Source organism: Carcharodon carcharias, chromosome 4, assembly GCF_017639515.1.
Source record: "Carcharodon carcharias isolate sCarCar2 chromosome 4, sCarCar2.pri, whole genome shotgun sequence".
In the NCBI taxonomy this organism is placed as follows: domain Eukaryota; kingdom Metazoa; phylum Chordata; class Chondrichthyes; order Lamniformes; family Lamnidae; genus Carcharodon; species Carcharodon carcharias.
The window spans coordinates 160,715,986-160,742,449 of record NC_054470.1 but is presented as its reverse complement, the minus strand read 5'-3'; the positions used below and the strand labels follow the sequence as shown (position 1 = coordinate 160,742,449).

Here is a 26,464-nt window from a genome sequence, read left to right as displayed (position 1 = left end):
ATTGGTTGGGCTTAGGACACTACCCTGAGAAATTCCTGCAGTGATGTTCTAGAACTGTAGAACCTGGGGTGAAACCTCCTATAACCATAACCACCTTACTTTGTGCTAGGTATGACTCTAAACAGTGGAGAGTTTTCCCCCTGATTCTTGTTGACTTCAATTTTGCTTGGCTCTTTGATACCACACTCAGTCAAATGCTGCCTTGGTGTCAAGGGGAGCCCACTCTCACCCCACCTCTGAAATTCAGCTCTTTTGTCCATGTTTGGACCAAGGCTGTAATAAGGTCAGGAACCAAGTGGATCTGATGGAGCCCAAACTGAACACCAGTGAGCAGGTTATTGCTGTGTATATGTCACTTGATAGCATTGACATCGACACCTTGCTGATGGTTGAGAGTAAACTGGTGGGGCGGTAATTAGCCAGATTGGAGTTGTTGTGCTTTTGTGGACTGAACATGGCTGGGCAATTTTTCACATGTCAGGTAGATGCCACTGTTGTAGCTTACAGGAACAGTTTGGCTCGGGTGTGGCTAGTTCTAGAGCATAATTATTCAGTACTGCTGCCAGAATGTTGTTAGGGCCCATAGCTTTTGAAATATCTAGTTCCTTCAACCATTTCTTGATATCATGTAGCGTGTATCAAATTGGCTGAAAGCCGGTCTTTGTGATGCTTGGGACCTCAGGAGGAGGCCAAGATGGATCGTGCGCTTGGCGCTTCTTGCTGAAGATGGTTGCAAATGCTTTAGCCTTGCCTTTTTCAGTGATGTGCTTGGCTTTCCCATTGTTGAAGCTGGGGGATATTTTTGGAAGCTCCTTCTCTGTTAGTTGTTTAATTGTCCACCACTATTCATAACTAGATGTGACAAGATTGTAGAGATTTGATCTGATCCATTGGTTGTGGGATCACTTAGCTCTGTCTGTTGCGTGCTGCTTCCTCCTTTTGGGATGCATGTAGTCCTGAGCAGCTTCAGGTTGGCACCTCTTTTAGGTTTGCCGGGTGCTGCTCCTTGCATGGTCTTCTGAACTCCTCTGAAGCTCTGATTCAACTGAATATGGTTGAGAGAGCAGGAGGTGGGTCTCATGGACAAAGATGAGCTTGGAGAGGGCATGAAGGGAGATGGGAGAGGAAGTGGAGAAAGATGTAAATTCAGGGCTAGGGCAGGGGGCACTTTGAAAGAAATTTGGCCCGGTGGGCTAGTGGAAGGGAGTGATGCGGCAGTGGTTGCTGATAGGGTGGTCGCAATCTTAATGAAAACGAAAATAAAGATTGAGATGGACAAAAGACTGAGGCCAGAGTAATTAATTTGAAAAAATGTGATTTTAAGAGGATGTGAATGGATCTAGGGAAAAGAAACTGGAACATTTTACTGACAAACCGAGAAATAGCACTGTGGTGGGAAACATTTAAAAGGGTGATTAGTAGAGTCCTTGAAAAAATAAATCCCACTAAGAAGCAAGAACAATCTAGCCAGTAATTACATACCATGGATGAATAAAGAAACGAGGCTGAAATTGAAACTAAACATAAAGGCATTCACTAAGTACACAGACAACATAGGAGAGGATAACAAAAAGGAATATGTAAAGGTTAAGAAAGTAAAAACAACAATTCGGAAGGCTTTATCAAGGTACATAGAAAGAAATATTGAAGTATTCTACAGATACAGAAACAGCCAAGGTAAAATTAGGATAGGCTAATTTACACATAGAGATACACATCATAAACTTACTGGGAACTGGCAAGACTACAAATAATCACTTTGCCTGAATGTTTACTAGGGGACTAACATATACTTTTACAACATAGAAACAGGTCCGTCATACGGACAGGCTTATACTGGTGTTTATGCTCCACATGAGTCTTCTCCAACTTCACTTCATCTTAGTCTAACAGCATAACCTTCTATTCCTTTCTCCTTCAGACTTACCATATTCCCCTTAAATGCCTTTGTCACGGTTCAAAATAGAGGGGACGGTGGGCAGATTTGCCCTTGAAATCCCCAAAAAAGCTCTCAAGATCAAAGATAGGCGGAAAATGAGAGACAAGTCACCCCCGTACGTGGGAGGCACGGAATCTGTGAAGAGCTATTCCTCCAATCACACAATCTGATCCTCCCATGTTCGCTGCTCCAGCTCTTCCCCCTCCCACTCTTGCTGTTCCAACAGAGAGAGAATCTATGATTGGAGGAACAGCAAGGGCAGGAGAGAGAGAACCTGTGATTGGAGGAGCTGGAGCTTATTTTGGCTGGTCCTGCTGCTGCCATGCAGGAGACTTTGGCTGCACCATCACCAATCACTTGAGGAGAGGTGAGAACTGGAGAAAATTTGCAGAAGTGCTGGTTAATGGGAGGGTTGAGGTCTGGGACTGATGCCCATGAAGGAGCCGCTGATTAATGCAAGGGGCTTCGGCTTCAGTCAGCATGAAAGAGCTGAGGGTGGCTGCTCTGGTAAGGCTGGTCTGGAAAATTGTACTGTTTTCTGGTCACCTGTAATCTGAATGAAACCAGAATGAATGTCAATGTTCTTTAATGCACTGGCACATTGTTCACATCTCTGAGAAACTCAGATGGCCACTGGCTTGCATTCGCCCTGGTGTTCCAAGTGGCATGTGAATGTTCTCTCAATGACTAAGCAGAGGTGCAAAGGCTTCCTTATGCTTTCTGAAGCTAATCCCACGAAACAACCCCATGAAATATGAACAGTAAAGCTTTTGTAGAAAGGGAAAAAGTTGGTATTGACATGCTGATATCCAAATGGTAGCGTTTTGATCTCTTGGAGTTATGTTCTATTGAGTTCATTTTGTTTTCGATTTTATTAAAGATCGATTCTCCCTAACCAGCTCCATTTGAGAATAAAATACCTATCCTTTATTTTTATTATGGTACCGAGAACCACAATTAATGCTCCTTTGGTTCATCCGATCTGTGTCTCATTGAAGTATGGATAATTATGCAAGAAGGTGCCTTATCTTGGAAAAATCACTAAAAATATGTGAATTAAATTATTTGTTATCTGATGGTTAGCTTGGTGCTGCAGCATTAATTTGTGTGCGTTCCTCTTGTTGCACAGTTGGACTTTTGGAAGTCAGTATCCTGCTCATCAGCACTCACTTAAAACAGAAGCATTGAGAGGAAAGAAACTTGAAATTAGCAGATGAAAACCAAAGAATGCTGGAGAGTGCTAATTGCTTGCATTTTTTTTTTAAAACGGGCTGCAGAATTGAGACTTGTTCCTAATAAGTTACCAAGTAGTTAGAACTTTCATTTTGATAACTGTTTAAGATATTTATTTGTAATTAACAAAAACATTTGATTTATAGATTCCAAGTTAAAAGATTTATATATACATGTACACAGACTTTGGTATTTGTGCTATCTTATCTATCTAAAGATATCTAAAAAATATTCAACACAAATAAAGATGGCAATGTTACTTCATGACTGAATGAAAATCAAAAAGTAACCCTTGGGAAGACATTAAGGGTAGTGGGGGGAGATAAATTCCCTGTTTTGGATAGATTGTATCCGTGCATACTGTAGAAGTTAGGGAAGAGTTAGTAGGGGGACTGTTATATATGTGCAGGTATTAATAAAGGGAATGCTGCCAGAGAACTGAGGGAGATTTAATGTGATTCCTACATTTAAACAGCAAGACAGAACAAGTCAATAGACCAATTAGCTTAACTTCATGGGAAAGATAATGGAGTCTTTATTCAAGTAGCAGAGGAACATCTAGAAAATGAAAATATTATAGAGCCATCATAGAATTCAAAAGGTCATGCTTGGCCAACCTTGGGGAATTCTAAGTAACAGGGTAGATAAAGGGCAGTAGACATTAACATACACATTGTTTGTGATTGATTACTAAATCTTCCTTGCATTGCAAACTTGACTCAGCCACATTACTGGTGTTTCAATTGTATGCAAGGAATTAAATATTAAAATATAATGAGAGAAATTTGTTTGGAAAAACAGCTAGTATTCTCAAGTTTAATCTATTTCGTGACTGCTTTTTACTCGTGCACACAATTTTTTAATATTTTCCACTTTATATGCTGCAGTGGTAAAATTAATTTTTAATGCAGGTCCTTGAATGAAACTGGTAAACCTTTGCTAATCTATTCATTCATTTGAATTACTTTGAATAAACGGCAAGTCTGTTATGTTGGTAGATATATAATCTTAAGAAGATTTAATTTAAAAAAAACCAAAGTATTTGATATCATGTGGCAACTTTTAACCTTAAGTTTACTTCGAAATCTTCAACATTTTACAGTTTACTCCATGGTGACACCGTCTCCGGCTATGGGCCCTGCCCAGAATCCTGTCTCTGTTTTACCTCCAGTGATGACGTCACAGCCATATCCCATTCAGCCTCAGACATCTGTCCCATACACATTTGCCAACACAAATGCACAGTATACTACACAGCAATTCAGGCAGCCTCTTCCAACACCATACACTGCTGGATTACCTACAGAGATCTCTCAGAACCAAGTAGTGTCAGGGATCATGAATCCTGGATCTCAGAACAACTTTCAAATGCCACAGCCAATGCCAGGACCTTGTTATACACCACAGCCTTTGCAACAAACTGGAACAAATTTGCAGCAGGTAAGAGCATAAAGGAAATGAACTGTTTGTATAATGTCAGTCACTGTTCTAATTAAAACTTTGTATTTATTTTTCTGAATTACTGAAGATAAACATTTGTTAAACAAACTAGGACGTACTGTCTCTTACATCTATTCTTGGTTCTCTTTAAAAATAATAAAATAGTGTGCTATTTATCACTTAAGTCTTTCATGTCATTAATAATGGAATCACTTTTTAAAAAAAAATCAGTATTCAGTGAGATTCAAAATGGCTATTCTCCCATTTTGGTTTTCAGTTCAGTAGTTTAAAGAGTTTTGAATGGATTACATTGGGCATGTATTAACACAATTTTTAGATCCCAAGTTCCCATAATTGGAGTTAGCAGACAATATTGTAGCATCAAAGTAACATGTCTTCCAGAAGGCTTCTTGCTTGCCGACTTGTCTTTTTCATTCGAGGATTTCAAGTGCCTACCTATGAATAAGCTCTAAAATGGTTATTTCTGTCTTGTTTGTAAAACTACTTTGTGATAAATGAATAGTTTTATGAACAAGAGGGGAAAAGCTTCAAAATCCCACTAACTGAGTCACTGACTGATATATATCTGGGGCATAGACTGGAAATAAGCTTTAGTTAAAACAATTCAGTGACTAATTCTGACTGTGTGTATGGGTAGCACCAAAGTAGTATGGGCCACGAAGGACTCCGATTCAATTCTTAACCATAATGTTAGCAGCCATTCCATTCACAGTCACTTGGGTGCTAAGGAGACAAAGTACATCAGAGTCCTTGCCTTGATCATCCAGTGACCCTTGGTTAAAGTTGCTTGTGAGATATTGGCCAAGTACATGGATAGGCTTCACCTTGATAACACTGCAGTTGAATTGCACTTTTTCCAATTAGGTCGTAATCCTGACATCAACCTCAATTCTGGGTCGCAAATCTGGTAGCGGCCACAGTGGGACGTTGGTCACAAAAAATTAAGAGCAGCAAATTTGGCAGGGAAGCGGGAGGCCCAATAGGAGGGCCCACAGCAATATCTAGCTGGCAGCCCCACCAGGAGAGGTGGCTGCTGCTGGGGCAGGTGGGAAACTGCAAGGGTGCATCAAAATGTGGGTCCATGCTGGGGTAATTGATTGAGAGGAAACATTGAGGTCATCCAAATTTCTGCTGCCCATTTCTTAACTCACACGTTCGCCTGTTGCCCCATGCTTGGCTGACTTACGTTTGCTATCAGTCGAGCAATGTATTGACTTTAAAATTCTCATTCTCATTTTCAAAACCCACCATGGCCTTGCCCCTGCCTATCTATGTAATCTCCTCCAGCCCCACAACCCTCAGGTATGCTCCTCAAATTGTGGCCTCTTGTGCATTCCTAATTATATTTGCTCCACCATTTTCTTCAGCTGTCTAGGCCCCAAGCTCTGGTATTCCCTCTCTATACCTTTCTACCTCTCTTTCTTACTTTAAGACATCCCTTAAAACCTACCTCTTTGACCAAGCTTTGGGTCATCTTACCTAGTATCTCCTTATGCGACTCGGTGTCATACTTTGTTTTATAATCCTCCTCTGAAGGGCCTTGCGATGTTTCATTACTTTAAAGATGTTATATAAATATAAGTTGTTGGCCCCTGTCTGCTACCAGGAAGCCCCCTCCAGTTACCCGTGAAGCTTCAGCTTCAGTGCCAGCCCGTCCGCTGGCACCATCAGCTTTCGCCTAATAGGCCAATTAATTGCCCGTATTAGCTACCTGCCACTGTTGGGCAGGTAGCCTCTGCTGTATTGACCCCGCCTCTGACAAGATCACATAGAGATGGGAAGGCGTAGGGTAATGGACCTGGCACACTATTTTCCAACTTTGCTTCCGGCCCAGTTTCTTATCTCACCTTAGCGGGCCTGGGAAAATTCAACCCTCTGTTTTTTGAGGACCAAGCAGGTTGTTATAGTGTAGAATTGTACCCCAACATTCTTCAGAAGTGTAAGGTAAAATTAAAAATAACTTCAACGGCGTAAGTTAGTTTTGTTTTTTTCATTTGTTCTTGGAATATGGGTAAGACAGCATTAATTGCTCATCCCTTCTTGCCCTGAGGACATTACAACTTAACCTGCTGCCGAGGTCCCCAGCATCACAGATGCCAGTCATCAGTCAACTCAATTCACTCCACTGAATACTGCAAAGGCTATGGGCTGTGACAACATTCCAGCAATAGTACTGAAGACGTGCTCCAGAACAGGCTGTGCCCTGAGCCTAAGCTATTCCACTACAGCTACAACACTATCATCCACCCAACAATGTAGAAAATTGATCAGCTATGTCCAGTACACAAAAAGCAGGACCAGTCCAATCCAGCCAGTTTCCACCCCATCAGTCTACTCATCAGTAAAGTGGAATGAGTCATTGACAGTGCTATCAAGCAGCACTTGCTCAGCAATAAAGCTGTTCACTGACATTCAGTTAGGGTTCCACCAGGGCCACTCAGCTCCTGATCTCATCACAGCCTTGGTCCAAAAATGGACAAAAGAACTGAACTCGAGGCAAGGTGAGAGTGACTGCTCGCGACATCAAGGCAGTATTTGACCGAGTGTGGCATAAAGGAGCCCTAGCAAAACTGAAGTCAATGGGAATTGGGGAGTTGGGGCGGGGGGGGAAGCTCTCGACCGATTGGAGTTGTATCTAGCACAAAGGAGGATGGTTGTGGTTGTTGAAGATCAATCATCTCAGTTCCAGGACATTGCTACAGGAGTTCCTCAGGGTGGCGGCCTCGGCACAACAATCTTCTGATACTTCATTAATGACTTTCCCTCCATCATAAGGTCAAAAGTGGGGATATGCGGTGATCATTGCACAATTTCATCACCATTTTGAACTCCTCAGAGTTACCATTGACCAGAAACTGAATTGGATTACCCAAGAGATGGTGGCATAGTGCTAATGTCACTGGACTTTTGATCCAGAGGCCCAGGCTAATGCTCTGGGGACACTGGTTCAAATCTGGTGGAATTTGAATTCAGTAAATAAATCTGGAATATAAAGCTAGTCTCAGTAATGTTGACCATGAAACATGACTATGAATACCCATCTGGTTCACTAATGTCCTTCAGAGAAGGAAATCAGCTATCATTACCTGGTCTGGCCTACATGTGACTCCAGACCCACAGCAATGTGGTTGACTCTTAGCCCTCTGGAATGGCCTAACAAGTCACTCAGTTCAAGAACAATTAGGGATGGGCAATAAATGCTGGCCTTGCCAGCAACACCCGCATCACATGAAAGAATAAAGGGAAAAAATATATATAAATACTGTGACTACAAGAGCAGGTCAGAGGTTGGAAATTCTGCAGCAAATAACACCACCTGACTCCCCAAAGCTTGTCGATCTTCTATAAAGCACAAGTCAGGAGTGTGCTGGAAAAGCCTCCACTTGCCTGGATGAGTGCAGCAACACTCTAAGTTTGACACCATCTAGGACAAAACAGTCCGCTTGACTGGTACCCACCCACCACCTTAAGCATTCAGTCCCTCCATCAGTGGCAGCAGTGTGTACCGTTTACAAGATGCATTGCAATAAGTTCCCAAGGCTCCGACGACAACACCTTCCAAATCAGCGACCTCTACCACCTAGAAGAACAAGGACAGCAGATGCATGGGACCACACCGCCTGCAAGTTCCTCTCCCAGCCACACACCCCCATCCTGACTTGGAACTTTATTGCCGTTCCTTCACTTGCTGGATCAAAATCCTGGAACTCCCTCCCTGAGAGCACTGTAGGTGCACTTACACCACGTGGACTGCAGCTGTTCAAGAAGACGGATCACCACCTCCTCAAGGGCAATTAGAGTTGGGCAATAAATGTTGGCTTAGCCAGTGACACCCACATCCAACGAATAAATAAAAAAACAATAATTCCATTCTTGCATGACTTGGGGAATACTGTATATCATAAGACAGACATGCTGATGTAAATAATAGAAAAGTGTATTAATTCAGTAGTTTGCAGCTAGTGTAGAGATGGCTTCCTTGTATTTCTGTGTTCACATAGAATATTTTTTATTGAAGAAACTGGTAGGATTTTTCTTTTAATGTTTTAACTAATAATGATTTTTGAGAAAAGGAAAACTGCATTTTTTCAGCAGGAAGGTAATGGCTTTCATATAGGTGTAAAATATACACAGCATCTATGGTATTCTCATCAAACATACCTTTTTGTAGCTACCTGTGGTGGTTATTTAGTTTATATTATTGTACTACATTTATAAACTTGTTTCATATTAAAATATTACAATAGTTTTTCTGAAACTTGAGGGATATCCTGATTAATATGTAAAAGAATATTGGATCCTTTACAACAGATGAGGATAATATTGCAAATGGACATAAAGAAATGGCAGACTTATTGAATAATTACATTTTGTCAGTCTTCACAATAGAGGAAGATGATAATATATCTGACTTCCTAGGAAAATTAATAATGAATCAAGGACTGGAACCCAATAAATAACCTAAGCAAGAAAACAGTTGGGCAGAATTGTTGTCAGAAGTACAATTTTTAAGTTGGAGATTTTCCACTGATTACAAGTAATAATTTTGAGTTTTGAGATTTTCAGATTTGTTTTTGTGATGGGATGTGGGCATTGCTGATTGGACTGTACTTATTGAGTTGCTGTCAAGGTGATGAAATGTGAGCAATTTCCTTCCAACTGAATGGCTTGCTAGGGGATTATTCCTAGGGCATTTCAGAGTGTTTAAAGTTTAGCCATATCATTTGGGACTTGGGGTTACATGTAGCTCGTAATGGGTAGGATGGTAGATTCCTTTCCTGAACCATTTGTGAGTTTACAAGAGCACAATTTTTGTGGTCATTTTTTTTCCTAGTGCCAATCCATAAATTAACAAGATTTCAACTTGCCAGCTTGTCATGGTGGGATCAGAGCTCAAATCTTCTGGGTTGTTCAAAATCCTAACTACTGCTCTTTGAACATCAGTAATGTGTCTGGATCTGCATGAATAGTTTTATTCCATGTTATTTCAGAGAATCATTCATATAAAAGAAAACCTTGGTGTTTGTCAATTTTTTGGGGTTGATTGACCACCCCATGAGTCTATTATGGTAGTATTATTGTGTTTTGTTGATTGTTCATAGGTCCAAACTGTAAACTCCACCCCAATGCCAGTGTCTATGTCCAGCTCAGAGTTTCAGTTCCAGGCCACAGGTAGTAGTAACCCAATGCCACCTCCTTCTCAGCCACAAAAGAGACGTTTTACTGAAGAAAGAGGCGCAAATTCACCAGAAGGACTTCTTGGATACCGGGTAGGTATACTCATAATGTGTGTGTTTGGAAAAATCCACTGATATATTGCACCAAATAATTAATTACATTTAGGATCTGGTAGGTGATGTTCAAAGGAGAGAGCATACTGACTGACATGATGGTCAATGCATGATCCAGCTGGACAATTCCCTTTTATTGGAGGTGGTAAGAACATGGCACACATAGTAAAGAAAATCCTGTTTTACGTCAGTAATGAAACTTCCACACGAATAAGATATCAAAAGAATATGCAAGGTTAACAATAAAACAGTTAATTGCATACTTTTAAAAAGAAAATGGTATAATGTTAAATTCTGGTGAACAAATGACGCTGCTGCATGTTGTGCAACTTTTGTAATGGTTGTTTGACTGCTAGGATAATGGCATGGCGATATACAGTTAATAGAATAATATACTAAATATATTTAAATCTGTTACTTCATTAAACAATGAATCTAAAAGAATAGTCTAATTTTCTGCCTTATACCCATTTGTTATCTATAGACTTGATTATTCCAACGCACTCCTGGTTAAGCAATGACTCAATTTTAAATTTCTCATCCTTGTTTTCAAATTCAATTCAATGACTTGGATCAGGGGACTGAGTGTAATGTAAGCACGTTTGCTGCTGATGCAACGTTAGGAGGGAAAGTAAGCTGTAAGATGGATGTTAAAAGGCTGCAAAGGGACATAGTTAAATGAGTGGGCAAGAAAATGGCAAATGGAATATAGTGTAGAGAAGTGTGAAGTTATTCACTTTGCTGATTAAAAAAAATAGAAAAGTAGAAATCTTTTAAATGTTGGAAGGTTGGGAAATGTTGGTATTCTGAAGAACCTGATTCGTTGGACATGAATCAGAAAGTGAGCATACAGGTACACGAAGAAAGCAATGGTATGCTAGCCTTTATTGTAAAGGTTTTGGAATGTAAAAATAAAGAAGCCTTACTACTATTATATAGGGCCTTGGTGAGACCACATCTGGAATACTGTGTACAGATGGGGAGAAATTTGTTCACTTAAAGGTTTGCGAATCTTTGGAATTCCCTATGCCACATATCTGTGGACGTTCAGTCTTTGAATAATTCAGGACAAAGACTGACAGGTTATACTAAGGAAATAAGGGACATGGGGATAGTACAAGAAGGTGGAGTTGAGGTAGAAAATCATCTATGATTTTAGTGAATGGCCGAGTTGGCTTGAAAAGCCGAATGGCCTACGCCTGTTCCTATTTTTTATGTTATCTGTGAAATGACCTTGTCCCTCCCTCCAGCCATAGAACATATCTGTGCTCCTCCAATTCTGGCCTCGTCAGCATCTCTGATGTTAATTGTTCTACACTGTCAGCCATGCCTTTAGCTACCAAGGCCCTCTGCTTTGGAATTCCCTCCCTAAACTTCTCCACCTCTTTCCTCCTTTAAGACCAAACCTCATGTCTCCTTAACAAAAACAGAATTACCTGGAAAAACTCAGCAGGTCTGGCAGCATCGGCGGAGAAGAAAGGAGTTGACGTTTCGAGTCCTCATGACCCTTCGACAGATTCTGTCGAAGGGTAATGAGGACTCGAAACGTCAACTCTTTTCTTCTCCGCCGATGCTGCCAGACCTGCTGAGTTTTTCCAGGTAATTCTGTTTTTGTTTTGGATTTCCAGCATCCACAGTTTTTTGTTTTTATCTGATGTCTCCTTATGTGGCTGTGTGAATGCTCCTGTGAAGCCCCTTGTTAAAGGCCTTGTATAAATATGAACTTAGCAATTATGGTATGGTTAAGCAATTATGGTTAGGATCTGCTTTTCTAAATGTCAAATGTTTAAAAAGGAACACCTAGTTCCTCTGCTGTCAGTAATTTAGACAGACAGACCATAACCCTTCCTCCATCTGAGAGCATTTTTATAGTTTTTCATTTCAGTGCCCAGCGACCATATGTTGAGAGGTATTAGAAAATCACTCAATATCAAAACTGTCATCTTTCTCCAAATCTCATTTTTCATTAAACAAATCCTTATTGTATAATTAGATCTATTCAATCATACATTTTCATTTCTCAGTCATCATGTAAGTATGATTATTTTGTGGGATGCTATCTACACATAATCAGAGCTTTTATAACATGCTGGCTTTTGCTGTTTTAACAAAAACTTTTTTGTACATTATTTCATTATACAATATAAATAACTGATTTATCCATACTTGTGAATGCATTGGAGGATTGAGAAGGTGAGGTAGCTTTTTAACTGTGCTGCACTTACTGGTAGAAACCTCCCATATTACAATAATGCCAGCAGTGTTTTCTAAGCTACAGCACATCATTGTTGCTAAAGCACATCACTGCTGCATACACTTTTGTAAGAACATTAAGCACAGATCAAAAAGGTCAGTCACACCCCATCAAACCTATTCTTTTTAAAGATCATGCACAAACACTTTTGGATTCCACATTTAATTTGAGAAGAAGGTCTGTTTCTCACATAAATTGAGTGAATATTGGAATACCCATCTGGTTTTCAATCTTCATATTCACTATTGCCTCCATCAGCATGAAATTTGCATGGTCTTAGCAATTTACAAGTCACTTTCACAGGACATTCAGTCATTCCCTTAGTGTTCCTAATTAAATATTTACTCGTTCATCTTAAAATTAACCGACGTGGCATTAGCTACTTAAGGAGAAAACCTATTATAGAATGGGTACAATACAGGGGGCGATGTTCTGTCTGTGCCGGCTCTCTGCAAGCAACCCATCTAGCCCCACTCCCTTGCCCTTTCCTCGTAGCCCTGCAATTTTTTTCTTTTCAGATAATTATCCAATTTCCTTTAGAAAGTCTAAATTGAATCTGCCTGTACCACACTCAAGCAGTGCATTCCAAATAAGTAAGAAATCATTTCCTCATGTTGCCTTTGATTCTTTGCCTTAAATCGGTGTCCTTTGGTTCTTGGTCTTTCTGCCAGCATGAGTAGTTTTTCCCCATCTACTCTGTTGAAACTCTCATGATTTTGAAGACCTCTATAAAATCTCCTCTTAATTTTCCCTCCTCTAAGAAGAATAGCCCCAACTTCTCCAGTCTGTCCATGTAACTGAAGTCCTTTATCCTTGGAACTTTTCTTGTAAATCTTTGCCACGCTTTTTCTTGTGCCTTGATTAAGTGTGGTGCTCAGAATTGGACACAATACTGCAGTTGAGGCCAAACTGATGTATATTCAGAATTTTTAACTTCCTGATAAATGGAAAAACTGGTTAGAATTTTAAAAGTATGCTATTAGCTGTTTTGTTTGTTCATTCATTCAGTGAACAATGACCGTCTAAGGCCAGTACTAGAGGTCCGTGCAAGTCCCCTTCTAATTCTAAACAGCTCTAAGATCCTGTTTGCAATAGAAAAACTAATTTAATATTGGTGTACGTTAGTCATAATCGAATTTGTATTTTATGCTTTATATGCAATCACGCCTGTTGATTTCTGTGGCCTTTTTTCTACTCATAGCACGGACCATTTCACTTGACTAATCTAGGTACTAGGAGCAGTCATGATATGGGATCTGGGATGAAGATAGCTGCTGATTCTGTCCTCTTTGGAAGGGGAAGAGAGAGGTAAGCAGTTTTCTGTATCAATTGCAAGATGTTGTTTGTTTGTGAGATCTTTAACGATTCATAATGCCCAAATTTCCTGGCCATGAAGTTGAGGAAAAGGGACAAGACCAGGTGAACCAAATTTAACATTGCTCAGAGACCTCCAGTGTTTCCTGGGTGGGTGGAGTTAAGCTCGAATCTGCTTTAAGATCAGGACCATTAAAACCAAATGCCATAATTAGGGAATGTTTGCAGCATCTCCCCTCTTGAATGAAGGTTTGCAGCTGCCTAGAGAAACAACACGTTGTGACCTTTCCTTGAACTCTTGCTGACCATAGGATTTATGGGCCCAGACAATTTATGTCACACAATAATGCTGACACATAGTATGTGAACTAAAGCCTTAAAATTCAACCAATCAACGAGGCAAGGAATTTTTAAATAAAGTTTAAAACATTGAACTCACTAAGGATATTCGGATGTAACCTGTACCTGTGGCTGATCTCCCTGCTGATTTGCAGGCATAAACCAGAAAAGATCTTCAACATCACCCTCCACTGGCTTTAGACCCTGCTATGGGTTGGCCCTGTGCTGAACCTGCACATGGCTCAGGATAAGAAGTCCTGGTCCTCTGAGCCAGGTATGCAGTTTTGGTGGGCTACCCCTACCTAAGATAAGGAAACATACCCTTTATACTTTGAACCATATAAATTTGTTTGATTCCACAATGAACAAGCATTTTTAATTCTCTACCTTCTTCCTATTTTGTTTTTCCACTTCACTTTCTCCCCAATTAATTTTTATAGTGCGTACTTAGCAAATATTGTTAGTTTCTCAGCCTCTGACTGTTGTGGCTTAGCTTACACCCATCGAAAATGTCACTGTTCCAAAATATTTTCAGAAAATAAAAAGTCACAACTTTTTTTATTTCATATATTTTCATTACCATTTAGTTCCTTGTCTGTACTTTCATTTTTGTCAGATGAAGTAGTTCTTGTATAAGAACCTCCTGCAGAGGTATTGACATATTATGCCATGCATATGAAAATAAATCTAACATTTAAAGTCACCACTGTGCTGTATTTTAAATACAGACAATACACCTGTCTTTGTTTGGAATGGTATAACACGTTCTTAGATGCTTGATATAGAAATTAATGTGAGATACTACAATAAAAATGGTTATATTCCAGTTGAAAATAATGGGCAACTTAAAGTCTTTAGGAAAGATCTAAAGATCCTAATATTTGGGTAGTGACTGCAGTTAATTTTGATATAGCGCATGCCACATACTCTAAGTACAGTATACCTTAAAGGTTTACGTTTTACTTTGTAAAGGTTTTCCTTCAAAACGTGTGAAATTACGTTAACATACAATTATCTTTGTTTTACATGAAATTTAAAATGCTAATGAAATACAAAGTATGACGGGTTCACAATAATCATCCTTCTGCATTGATTGAAAAATTGTAAGATTGTAACAATTGATACTGTGCACTGTCTGCTGTGATCAAATATTTGAGTCAGATGGTTCTTATTTTGTACCTTGCAGGCAGCTGATGCCCCTGCTGTCCAACCATGGAGATCATTCTGAAATGCCAAAGACCTCGATGCATATGTTGCATTCTTTAAACATGCAAGGTGAGGACCCTCCACACTTAAAAAGTCCCCTGTTCTACTAATTCAGGGTCACACGATCTATGTTGTAATATTTTCTGGATTTTGCAACATTAGTGCTCAATACATTGAATAATTTTTACCTTTTTAATTTTTTCCTCTTGCCACTTTTCTTGTGAAGGGAGTAACTTTTGCTAAAGTATACTATCTTGGGTGTACAAGTGGCTTCTCCATCTGTAAGTTTAGATTGTAATTGCTGGCAGGCTTTTAGATCCTGTTGTCAAGGCACCCACATGCATTTGCATTGACAGAGTTGTCAACACATAGTAGATGCAAAGCATATCGGAAGTTTCTCTTAGCAAACCCTTCACCTCCCTTCCTGTCCATCATCTGGTGATGCTGAGGTCACCTTACCTTGTTGCCCTAGTTGAGATCAACAACCACACCTGGAACTTTATTTGTTGAGCTATAAATGGGTGATATTAGATTTTAACTTTGCGTGATTAAATATATACACCTTCAAGGTAAGTTCAACTTTTTTTTTAACCATTCATGGGGTGTTGGCTGGCTAGGCCGGCATCCCTAATTTCCCTTGAGAATGTGGTGGTGAGCTGCCTTCTTAAACTGCTACAGTCCATGTGGTGCAGTCCACAGTGCTGTTAGGGAGGAAGTTCCAGGATTTTGACCCAGTGACAGTGAAGGAACGGCAATATATTTCCAAGTCAGGATGATGTGTGGCTTGGAGGGGAGCTTGCAGGTTGTGGTCTTTCCATGCATCTGCTGCCCTTGTCCTTCTAAATGATAGCAGTTGCAGATTTGAAAGGTGCTATCTAAGGAGCCTTAGTGAGTTCCTGCAGTGCATCTTGTAGGTGGTATGCACTGTTGGTGTGTCGGTGGTGAGGAGTGAATGTTTGTGTTTGCTGTTCAGCCAGTGTGTAAGCATTCAATGTATGGTGTGACCTCACAAGAAAAACTGGCAAAATACAAAAGCACAATTGGCACTACTCTCCCTATAGTAGATCCCTTAATGTGCAGCAGACGTTAAAGGGATGAAGGGTGCCTTCTATACAAAGTACTCCCTTCATTAGTATATGTAAGGAATTATTTTCATGTACTTTCCTGTCTTGTAGTACTGTCCCAGTAATGTATGATACATGCATTCTGTTTATATGGCAGTTGCAGCTGTAGACTGGCTCATTGGCTAATGTTAAGATACATAGCTGGGTTAGCTTCAAGTATGTGGAACCAGCCATGGATGTCAGTGAGCTCCCTCTTATTATTGGAGTATCTTTAATACAAGCAGGCATAAAATGACAGGTCCTCATGGAAGAAAGTGATTGCATATGGTGGATTACAAACTGCATTAGTGGGTGTAGGCCATACCACCCCTTGAGCATGCTCAGTTATTTAATAAGATCATGACTGACATGACCTCAACTCAACTTTCTTGCCTAGTCTCCATATTCCTTGATTTCCTGAGTATCTGAAAACTTATCTCACCCTTGAATAACTCAATGATTGAGCATGCACAGCCCTCTGGGGTAGTAAATTCCAAAGATCCAGAATGCTCTGACTGAAGAAATTGCTCATCTCAGTCCAAAATGGCCAAACCTTTATGCTGAGACTCTACTCTGCCTCTTAAGTTCTAGATTCTCCAGAAAGGGGAAACAGCCTCTCACCATCTAGTGTCTCAAAATCTTGCATGCATTAGCGAGAATTGTTTTTCTATGGCAAGTACTTTACTAGCTTTCTTTTACTAATGAAGTCTGTGGTATGATTGGTTCATGTGGGTTTTTAACCAGTAGTTCTGATTTTCTTATTTCTGTCAGTGATGGTGTAAATAGTTAATGGGAAAGCAAGTGCATCACAATTTTGGCCTCGAGAAAACATTGCAGTGTCAGCTGGAGGAGAAACTTTCAATACGATAACAAGTAAACTACTGGCTGCACTTTTCAGCTGAATGTCTGAAGAGCCTGGTTTTATTTTTACTAGTTCTTAATGAAAACTTCCTTCAAAATGTGAGATTTCAGAAAGCTTTAAATTGATTGAAATTTAAATAAGAGGCAAATTGATGTCTATCACTGACATGGTGCACTAATGTTTGAAAATAAGCAGATGTTTTTGCAATAAAACATTGATTTGCAACTGTGATGCTTCTACAGAAAGTAGTAGATTTAGGGAACAGGAGAAAAAGTCGAATACAGTATGACAACAAGTACATTGACTTTTGAACCATGAAATGGAACTGAGATTTGAGTTTGAAATATAATTTTCCAATCAAGGCAATGAGGTAGGTTAAGCTACATGCAGACTGATTTTGCTAATTCCAATATAGTTTAAAAAAAACTTTAAAAGTTAGGAATCCATTAGTTTCTGATCTGATGGGAATGATGATTAAGTTCAGATTCTAGTTTAGTTGCTGTAATTGTAGTGAATTTTCAGTTAGTACATTGGCCAGTTCTCAATTTTAGCATAGAGTAAGAAAACATTTACTGTATCATACTATACCTATAGAAGCATGCCTTTTGCGTAATGGTCATTCAGATTATCACCATTACCTGGTTGAAGGAGGAATGTATATGGATTTTTAGTGGGTGTTAAGAGATACATATGTCTTAACTTCTCTACTTACAAACTCATTAATAGACTTGCACAATTGATTGTGTACAAAAAAATCTGGGTACATTTTTAATGGAATATCTGAAGACCCCTTATTTTTTTAAAAGTTTCTTTAAAATACCTTGTGTAATACATATCAAAAAGCTTTGAAATAAAGAAACACTGCTTCAGCAGTGAGGCAAACATATCTAATAAACCTCTTACCAATATCGGTGAGGATTGGCTGTCATAGTTTGTGGACATCTAGCTGTTGGTTCAGCATGACTCTGGTTGAATTTCCCTGTGTGTTTATAGTTGGTCTCTTCACTACCCCACCCCTCTATCTCCTGAGGAGTTGAAATTCAGGATGTGGTGTGAGAATTCCAAGCATGAACTGCACCATGTACTTTGGTGAAATAATAGCATTTACAATAAACCCCATTCAAATAAAGTATCTGATGCCTTATGTAGATGTCTAACAGTCAAGGGATTTACTGCTGTCACATCAAGTTCCAATGCAAGATCGCTTGGTTAAAAAAGACTTCACTCAATTTTATAAATGACCTTATTTTCTTTAATATCCCCAGAAATGCTGGTATCTTAAAAGGCTTTGGTGTAAACACCTACATAATTTACACATTTGCATAAATGAACCTACTTTTGTGAGTCCAATTTGCTAAAGAACTAGTAAGCCATAAAATTTAACATTAGTCTTTGGAGAGAAAAAGTAGGAGGTTTGCCTAATTTGTTTATTTTTATGCATTGTCAGTCTGGTGAAAGTCTTACATTATAATTAAGGCAGATAAAAATATGAAACCTAACATATATACATTGTTCAATAGATGAGGCATTGTTTAATAGGACTTAATATGATTAACATGCTGTAAAAATTTCTAATTGTGCTACAATTTGAGCATAATTAATATGTAGCAATTGATCTGAATTTAATTTTCCCTTTTGTGTCTTGTGTTCTCTTACATGTTTCTGATGGGACATCACCTGCTGCTGTCAACTTGACATGGTTTTATGACATCTTCATTTGTGTACTGTACAAATGATTTATTTTAACATTAACTGTCTGTAAACATTTTTAAATATTAACTATGTGTTCTCTTTCCCACAACTAAATTTTCTTTTTTATATTGAATATTTCTTGGCTTTCTGGGTGTGTTTGGTGTTCGGGGATTCTTATTTTAAAATGTAGGTCATATGTCTTCTCCAAGCCATAAGCGACACAAGACTAGTGATAGCCTAGGTGCCCTGGCCCAGTATGGGGAGGATTCTTCAGATGAGGAAGATGACCGGCATAAGCGAGGTGGGAGATACCGACCTTCTGGAAATGCATCGCGCAATATGTACCATCCCTACTTTCAGCATTCTATCCAACACCAACATCATCATCCTCATCATCATCACCAGCAGCAACATGGTTTACCAAGGTCCCAAAATTCCATGCCCTTCTGGATGGCACCCAACTAATATTGCAAATGTTGTAAATGTATTTTTGTCAATGTTCTCTTCACCATGTGCAGCTAAACTTCAATTGTACAAATGAGCCTGAGTGTGCAGTACTATTACCCAATATGCCAGGACTCCTGGAATTAACTTTAATGGGCCATCATAATCAAACGGCTGACTGCAATATTGGAAGATGGACTTTTATGTAAGGTGCAGAAACATGAAGAACCATCCTATTGGCATTTTTACAGAAGCTGCAGTAATGGGAAGAGTAAAGTCACAGATTATCTTCAACATACAATTCCAGAATTAAGGACATAGTGAAAACTCCAGCTTTTCCCCCCACTGGTACTTTGCAGAAGCATGATTCATGCACCAATCTTTTATGTTGTAATTGGCAAGAATTTAGTGTATTAAACACAGCTGTAAAATAAAAGTATGTGAAACAAAAGATATGTATAAAAGTGTTGAAAGAAATCCTCTCAAATCTGGCTTTCAAACATTGTGAATGTGAAAGCAAAATCTATTTTGTTACTGATGGCTATGGTGACAAGTTTTGTTGATGATTGGATCTAGCAATTCATAGTTGGGTCCAATAAAAGCAATTATCGACCTCATATACTTTCAGCCAATTCACTGGCTTCCTTAGCTACTGGACAAAGTATATAAACTTTACCAATTATTTTGGTCAATTTGTAGTCACTTGAAATTAATCCTTGGTCTAACTGTTAAAGTAGCTTTAGCAATATTTTAGGACTTTATCCACTCCATTGCTATTATGTTGCACATGTAATAGGAGAAACTTAAAGATAAGTTACCTCCTAGCTTCTCTGTTCATTTTGGAGCTGGAAACCTTTAAATTAAATTAATATTTTCCAGCTGGAACTGGATTATTTAGAGATGCACAAAAATGTATCAAATGACAGGGCCTTTTGAGGAGAATTCGTCGTCCAGTAGAATTCTTCACAGAAGAAATTAAATTTCTCCCTCACGGGAAGAGTTAAAAGCTTAAGTATAGCATAGAAGCTAAGGATCCAGCTTAAAAACTAAAACTGAATATACATATTTGCTTTTTATTTTACAATATAAAAAGACTTTTAATCCTTCAGAATATCATTAATACATTAAAAAAGAAACACCAGGTGATAGAACATCTATTTACAAGTCAGCTTGTGGCAGAATCTTCAGTCTGCTCCTTTACATATTCACCTTTGACCCATGATGTTTTCGCTTCTGCTGCCTTTTGACTTGTGGTTTGCTGAAAAGTTTCAGAAAATCTCTCTCTAGCTTTGGCCCAATTCTTCTGATTTTTGGATCTGCACATCTGAACATCTTCAATGGAAAGTGGTGCAGTAGCTCCCAAACCAGCTTGTGACTGATTAAGTTGAATTTTAATCTGAAAAATGGATATAAGGTAGAAAATAAAAGTGATGTTTGGGATTTAACAAACAATTGGCCTACTATGGGTGCAATATTAGATACATTTTTTCCCAATTTGGAAAGCTGTTAAATAAAACCTAAATGCATTTTGAAATTCAGTCAATTAAAGGTTAAATGTTTACTGAAGAGATTGACCTCCTTTACAGAAGTTACATGTTGACCGTGCCTTCAAAAAAGTTTTGTATTAGCCCACATTATTTAAATGGTTCAGTAATTTTTAAAAATATCCAAAATGCTTTCACCTGATCAAATATTTTAGAAAAACATATGTAATTTTTACCTTTCTCTTACCCCCACTGCAACTTTTCCCCTTTGTTGCAAAAGTGCTCGCAGCCCCTGGTATCTATAGCCAAGTGGCCAATTTCATTAGCAAACCTCAGTAGTGGTTGAGCATGGTTACTCAATAGTGATCAGTAAAAGAGAAACGTGACTGATCTATTTTCTCTCTCCCACCTCTATTCAAGGGGCACTAGTGCCAGCCACACCATGGTCTTCTAAAAGTGCAGAACATGGAATTTTCCTAGTTTGTATTGCTGAGTATCACATGAACAAGTACACTTTTCCTGCTAAACCATCAGAGGGAGTCTCAATAGCTTCTGGTTTGGTATATGGACTGTTATACTCTGCTTAAATCATGTTGGCAGAAGGTGTTAGACACAAAATTTACAGTATTTGGGTATTGATGCAAGTTGATTTGAAAGTGTATTTGGCAATTTTAAAAAGTATTCAATTTGCATGGGAGTAATTTTTAAAAACAACAGCCTTTCCAATCGAGTTGTCTATTAAAGAATGGATCCATCACTTAAAACTAAACAGATTAATTATTTCTTTTATTTTTGTTTGCTTTCTATCTTTTGATCCACAAAAGGTATTTTAACAGTTTTCTATATAGAAAGGCAAGGACAACTTACTGGCTCTTTAATTCCACAACTCCCTTTGCCAAGTCCTTCTCCTTTTTTCCAGCCCATCTTTTCCAACATCTTTCGCCCTTTGTTGCTGTCACAGATTTCCCTAAAATCAACAAATCTTGATATGTTAAATGCAATATTTACTGCTTTTGTCTTTAGTCAACACCTTATGTACAAATTTGAACATGTCAAAACATATATAGCTTCAAAGATATGTACACAATACAAGAACAGACATAGATGTATGGAGCTGCTAGCAATATTCAGCTACATAACTTCCTAATTCAGGAATTCCACATCAAGCATGTCTAGCACTTAAGAGCCCCAGCAAAGTCTCTAGTGACAGAAGGTGTTTTGAAGTTGCCAAGGCTGATCATGCTGACAGAATATTAAGCTCCTCAAGGCAGCATCCTCAGCCCATTCATTTCAAACTGCTTTAAACTACTTGTTCTCCAACATATTAACTGACAATTCCATGGCATATGGCTCCAGATAATGAAGGGCCTGGACATCAAGGCTGACAAATAGTAAAGAACTAATTCCTTTGGCCCTGAACAGCGCTACCATGGCTAGTTCCCCCACCTTCAAAATCTTAATAAACTTCTGGCTAGTTGTTACACTTAATTGGATCACTGAAGTTACAAGAGCAGGGCAGAGGCTGGGTGCTCTGCGATAAATGTCTTACTTCCGGATCCCTCAAAGCCTCTCCACCATTTCCAAGATTCAAAGCAGAAGTGTGATGGACTATGCAGCCCTTGCCTCTGAGTACAAAGCAGCCACAAAGCTCAACATTATCCAGGAGAAAGTATTCTGCTTGTTTGGTGTCTTGCTATCGCTGCGACACTGGTGTAATCAGTATAATCTACAGGATGCATTCCACCAATTCACAAAGCTTACTTGTATTTTGCAACCCCATGACTTCTTAATACCAAGGAGAAAAATGGCAGACATAATGGATATTATGGATAGACATAAAAATGCTTACGCACTATTTGAAAAAATAATTTCCAATCTCTCAACCAGTTATCCTTTAAACAACATTGCTAAAACAGATTCTCTGTTCAGTATTTCATTGCTGTTTGTTGGACACTTGCTTGCATGTTTCTCTATATTACAACTGACTACACTTCAAAACTAACCTCATTGCCTGTAACATAACCTAAGAGTGAAAGCTTCTGGATAAATGCAAGTTCTTACTATGATGAGATGGTTTAAGTTCCTATTGAACCATCAGCTAGATTTGTCTAAATCTCTTTCACCCTGAACAAATGAAGAGATCTGCCTTTGGTGGTCAACTTCATTCTCTCATGTCCTGGACAACCACTGTGCAGGAAACGTCATCAGCTGTAGGAGCTCAAGCTCTGGGTTTTGGAACTTGAGCAGCAGCTCGAGTCACAGCAATACAGTGGATAGCATGCCCCAGATGTTCTTACATTGCAGCTTTAGGGTGTGGGGGCAGAGAGGCCATGCGTGACCACCAGACAGTCAAGGAGCACTAAGCAACTAGTGCAGGAATCCAGAGTGCGTTTTGCCCTATAATTGGTTTCAGTTCCAAATACTGGTGAGGGTGATGGTTCCTTTGAGGAGTGCAGCCAGAAATTTGGGAAAGCAAGAGTGATAGGGAATCTATGGTCAGGGGAACAAACAAGCACTTCTGCCACAGATGTGACTCTAGAATAGTATATTGGCTCACTCATGCCAGGATCAAGGATATCACAGCTGCTGCAGAGTACTGTGAAGGGGAGGGTGAACAGCCAGAGGTCTTGGTCCATCGAGACCAACAACATAGGTAGAAAAAGATGAGGTTCTACAGGCAGATTTTAGGGAGCTACAAACAACACTAACAAGCAGGACCTCCAAGGTAATAATCTCTAGGTTACTCCTAGTGCTATGTGCAAATAAGTATATAAATGTGTGTGGGGCTGGAGAGCTGGTGCAGGAGGGAGGGCTTTAGATTTCTGTGACTTCTGGGAGAGGTGGGACCTGTACAAAGCCCAATGGGCTGTACCTCAACAAGACCAGACCAATGTCCTTGCAGGGTGATGTGCTAGTGTTGTTGGGTAGGATTTAAACTAACTTGATGGGGTGAGAGGGTGTGAGTCATAATGGAACATTAGAAAGGTTCATTAAGGACTGGGAGAGACAGAACACTAGAGCAAGAAATAGTAAGACATTACGTATGGTCAAATTTTTAAGAGGTAATGCAATGCAATCTAAATTAGGTCAGTATATATCAGTATGTAAACAAACGAAGCGAAGTAGATAAGGTTGGTGAGCTGCAGACACGTGGGAATATACTGTCATGGCGATAATGGAACCTGGTTCAAAAAGGGCATGACTAGGTACCAATTATTCCTGGATAAAAGGTATTTGGGAAAGATAAGGAAGGAAAGAAAGAAGGAGTGGTGGCAGTATTAATGTGTGAGAATACTATATCGCTGAAGAGAGAGGATATCCTAGAGAGATCAATGACAATCTATTTGGTTAGACTTAAGAAACAACAGACATAACATTATACTACTGGGTGTATTCTACAGGCCAAGCAGCAGAAGAGATGTAGAGGAGCAAAGTCGCAGGAAAATTACAGTGTAGGGCTAAAAGGACAGACCCGCTTTAATGGGGAACTTTAATTATCCTAATAATAGACTAAGATAGCAACAGTGTAAAGGGCAGAGAGGAGGGATAGAGTTTCTGAAGTGTGTTCAGGAGAACTTCCTTGATGAATATGTTTCCAGCCCAATGAGGCTGGAGGCATTGCTTGATCTGCTTCTGGGGAGTGGGGATTAAGTCTCAATAGGGGAACATTTAGGTAACAGTGATCTTAGTAGCATAATGTTTAGGCTAGCTATGGAAACAGGCAAGGAAACAATCTACAGTTAAAATGCATAATTAGAGGAGTGCCAATTTCACTAGAATCAGAATAGATCTGTCCCAAGTTTTTGGCAAACCAAAGGAACAATGGACTGTCTTTTAAGAGGAGCCCCACATGGGGCTATCAAAGCCAGAGCTTCCTGAATGATTAAAAAGAAAGAAATTATGAAGCACAGAAAGAATCGGTATAACATGTCAGGTTGATAATTCAAGTGAGAACCAAGCTGAATATAGGAAGTTCAGAAGGAAAATGAAAAGTAAAAATGTGAGGCAAACAGGGAAGCTAACAAAAGAGGGAATCCAAAAGTTTTCTATAGGCAGATGAAATAGTAAAACATTAGTAAGAGAAGGGGTGGGATCAATAAGGGGCCAAAAAGAGGATCTATGCACAGAGGGGAGGGCATGGCTAAGGTACTAAATGAGTACTTTGGATGTCTTCACTGAAGAGGAAGATGCTGGCAAAGTCATTGTGAAAGAGGAAGTGGCTGAAATACTAGATGGGCTAAAAATTGATAAAAGAGATATCAGAAAGGCTAGCTGTACTTAAAAGTTGATAAGTTACCAGGATGGGATGCATCTGAGGATGCTGAGACAAAAAAGGGTGGAAACTGCAGAGGTCATAAATTTTAATCCTTAGTTATGGGGGCAGTGTTAGAGAACTGGAGAATTACAATTTCTCCTCCCTTGTTCAAAAAAGATGTGAGTATAAACTATTTATAGGCCAGTCACGTTAACTTGGTGAGAAAGCTTTTAGAAACAATAATTTGGGATACAATTAAGTCACTTGAACGAGCTTAGATCAGTTAAGGAAAGCCAGCACAAATCTGTGAAAGGCAAATAGCATTTAACTAACTTGATTGAGTTTTTAACAGAGGTGGTTGACGAGGGGAATGTAGTTAATGTGGTGTACATGGACCTCCAAAAGGCATTTCGTGAAGTGCGACATCATAGGCTTGTCAGCAAAGTTGAAGCCCATGGAATAAAAGGGGCAGTGCCAGCATGGATACAAAATTGGTTGACTAACAGGAAACAAAGTAGTGATGAATAGCTGTTTTCCAGAATGTCAAAAGATAAAGTGGGGTTCCTCAAGAGTCAGTACTACTACTTTTCTTGATATAGATGAATGACTTAGACTTGGGTGCAATGGGTAGTTTTCAAAACCTGCAGATGGAAAAAGTTGGAAGTATTGTTAACTGTGAAGAAGAAAGTGATTGACTTCAAAACAGGGTGATGGAATGGGCAGATATGTGGCAGATGAAAATTAATCCAGAGAAGTGTGAAATGACACATTTTGGTAAAAAGAATAAGGACAGGCGATATGAAGGAAATGATACAATCCTAGAGGAGTGACAGGAACAGAGAAATCTGAGGATATATGTGCACAAATCATTGAAGATAAAGGCAAATAGAATTCTGGGCTTGATAAATAAAGGCACAGAGAAGTTGTGATGAACCTTTCGTAAAGCCCTGGATTAGCCTTAAGTATTGTGTCCAATTCTGGAAACCACAGTTAAGGAAGGATGTGAAGGCTTTACAGAGGTTGCAGGCAAGACTTTTTCAGCTGCTTACCCAATACCATTTTGAAGCATAATTGAATCTACCTCCATTCACTCTCAAGGAATGCATTCCAGATCCTAACCACTCAGTGCATTTAAAAGCTATTCCTCATGTCACAGTTGGTTCTTTTGTCAATCACATTAAATCGGTGTCTTCTGGTTCTCGATGCTCCCACCAATGGGAACAGAATGATTCCAGGAATGAGGGACTTTAGTATTGCGGATAGATTAGAGAAGCCTAGGATGTTCTCCTTTCTGAGGGTTTTTAGAAAGGATATGCTTGCAATTCAGTGAAAGCTTAACTGTTTATGTTCTGTGACCATAAAAACACAGACAGATTTTCTTTTTTAAAAAGGAAAAGGGAATAGTACTTATTGTACTTAACCCAGTCGAAGAAAAATAATATTAAAAAGCTCCAACTTTCACAAGCACACATAATCAAAGTTCTTTCGCACACAAATAGATTACAGAGTGGGATGATAAATTAAGCAATTTAAAGGCCAGCAAAGTTAAAGGGTATACGGTTCTTGAAGTTTGGTGACATGGCTAGC

The 26,464-nt window shown here is 39.2% G+C and overlaps 2 protein-coding genes and 1 non-coding gene across 7 annotated transcripts in view; 2 read left to right on the top strand and 1 right to left on the bottom strand.

The window, feature by feature from the left end:
* The window catches only part of LOC121277423 (KH homology domain-containing protein 4-like), a 45,615-nt gene extending 26,026 nt beyond the window's left edge, over positions 1 to 19,589 (top strand). For 3 of the 5 annotated variants that reach the window (XM_041186863.1, XM_041186862.1, XM_041186864.1), the window contains exons 10-14: positions 4,275 to 4,612; positions 9,736 to 9,903; positions 13,380 to 13,486; positions 15,018 to 15,106; positions 18,885 to 19,589. In XM_041186863.1, the coding sequence (XP_041042797.1) occupies positions 4,275 to 4,612; positions 9,736 to 9,903; positions 13,380 to 13,486; positions 15,018 to 15,106; positions 18,885 to 19,159 (977 nt within the window). In that variant the 3' untranslated portion in view covers positions 19,160 to 19,589. Of the gene's footprint in view, positions 1 to 4,274; positions 4,613 to 9,735; positions 9,904 to 13,379; positions 13,487 to 15,017; positions 15,109 to 17,244; positions 17,765 to 18,884 lie in introns of those variants that run through there. The other 2 variants (XM_041186865.1, XM_041186866.1) reach the window with 2 other exon arrangements.
* On the top strand, positions 12,103 to 12,244 carry LOC121277548. The gene has a single exon (XR_005942913.1). It is a non-coding gene; the product is annotated as a small nucleolar RNA SNORA47 (small nucleolar RNA).
* Positions 19,590 to 20,191: 602 nt separating the features above from the next.
* The window catches only part of aggf1 (angiogenic factor with G patch and FHA domains 1), a 59,584-nt gene continuing 53,311 nt past the window's right edge, over positions 20,192 to 26,464 (bottom strand). The window contains exons 15-16 of the mRNA XM_041186861.1: positions 21,490 to 21,589; positions 20,192 to 20,534 (exon numbers count right to left, since the gene is read on the bottom strand). Of these exons, the coding sequence (XP_041042795.1) occupies positions 20,304 to 20,534; positions 21,490 to 21,589 (331 nt within the window). The 3' untranslated portion in view covers positions 20,192 to 20,303. The remainder of the gene's footprint in view (positions 20,535 to 21,489; positions 21,590 to 26,464) is intronic.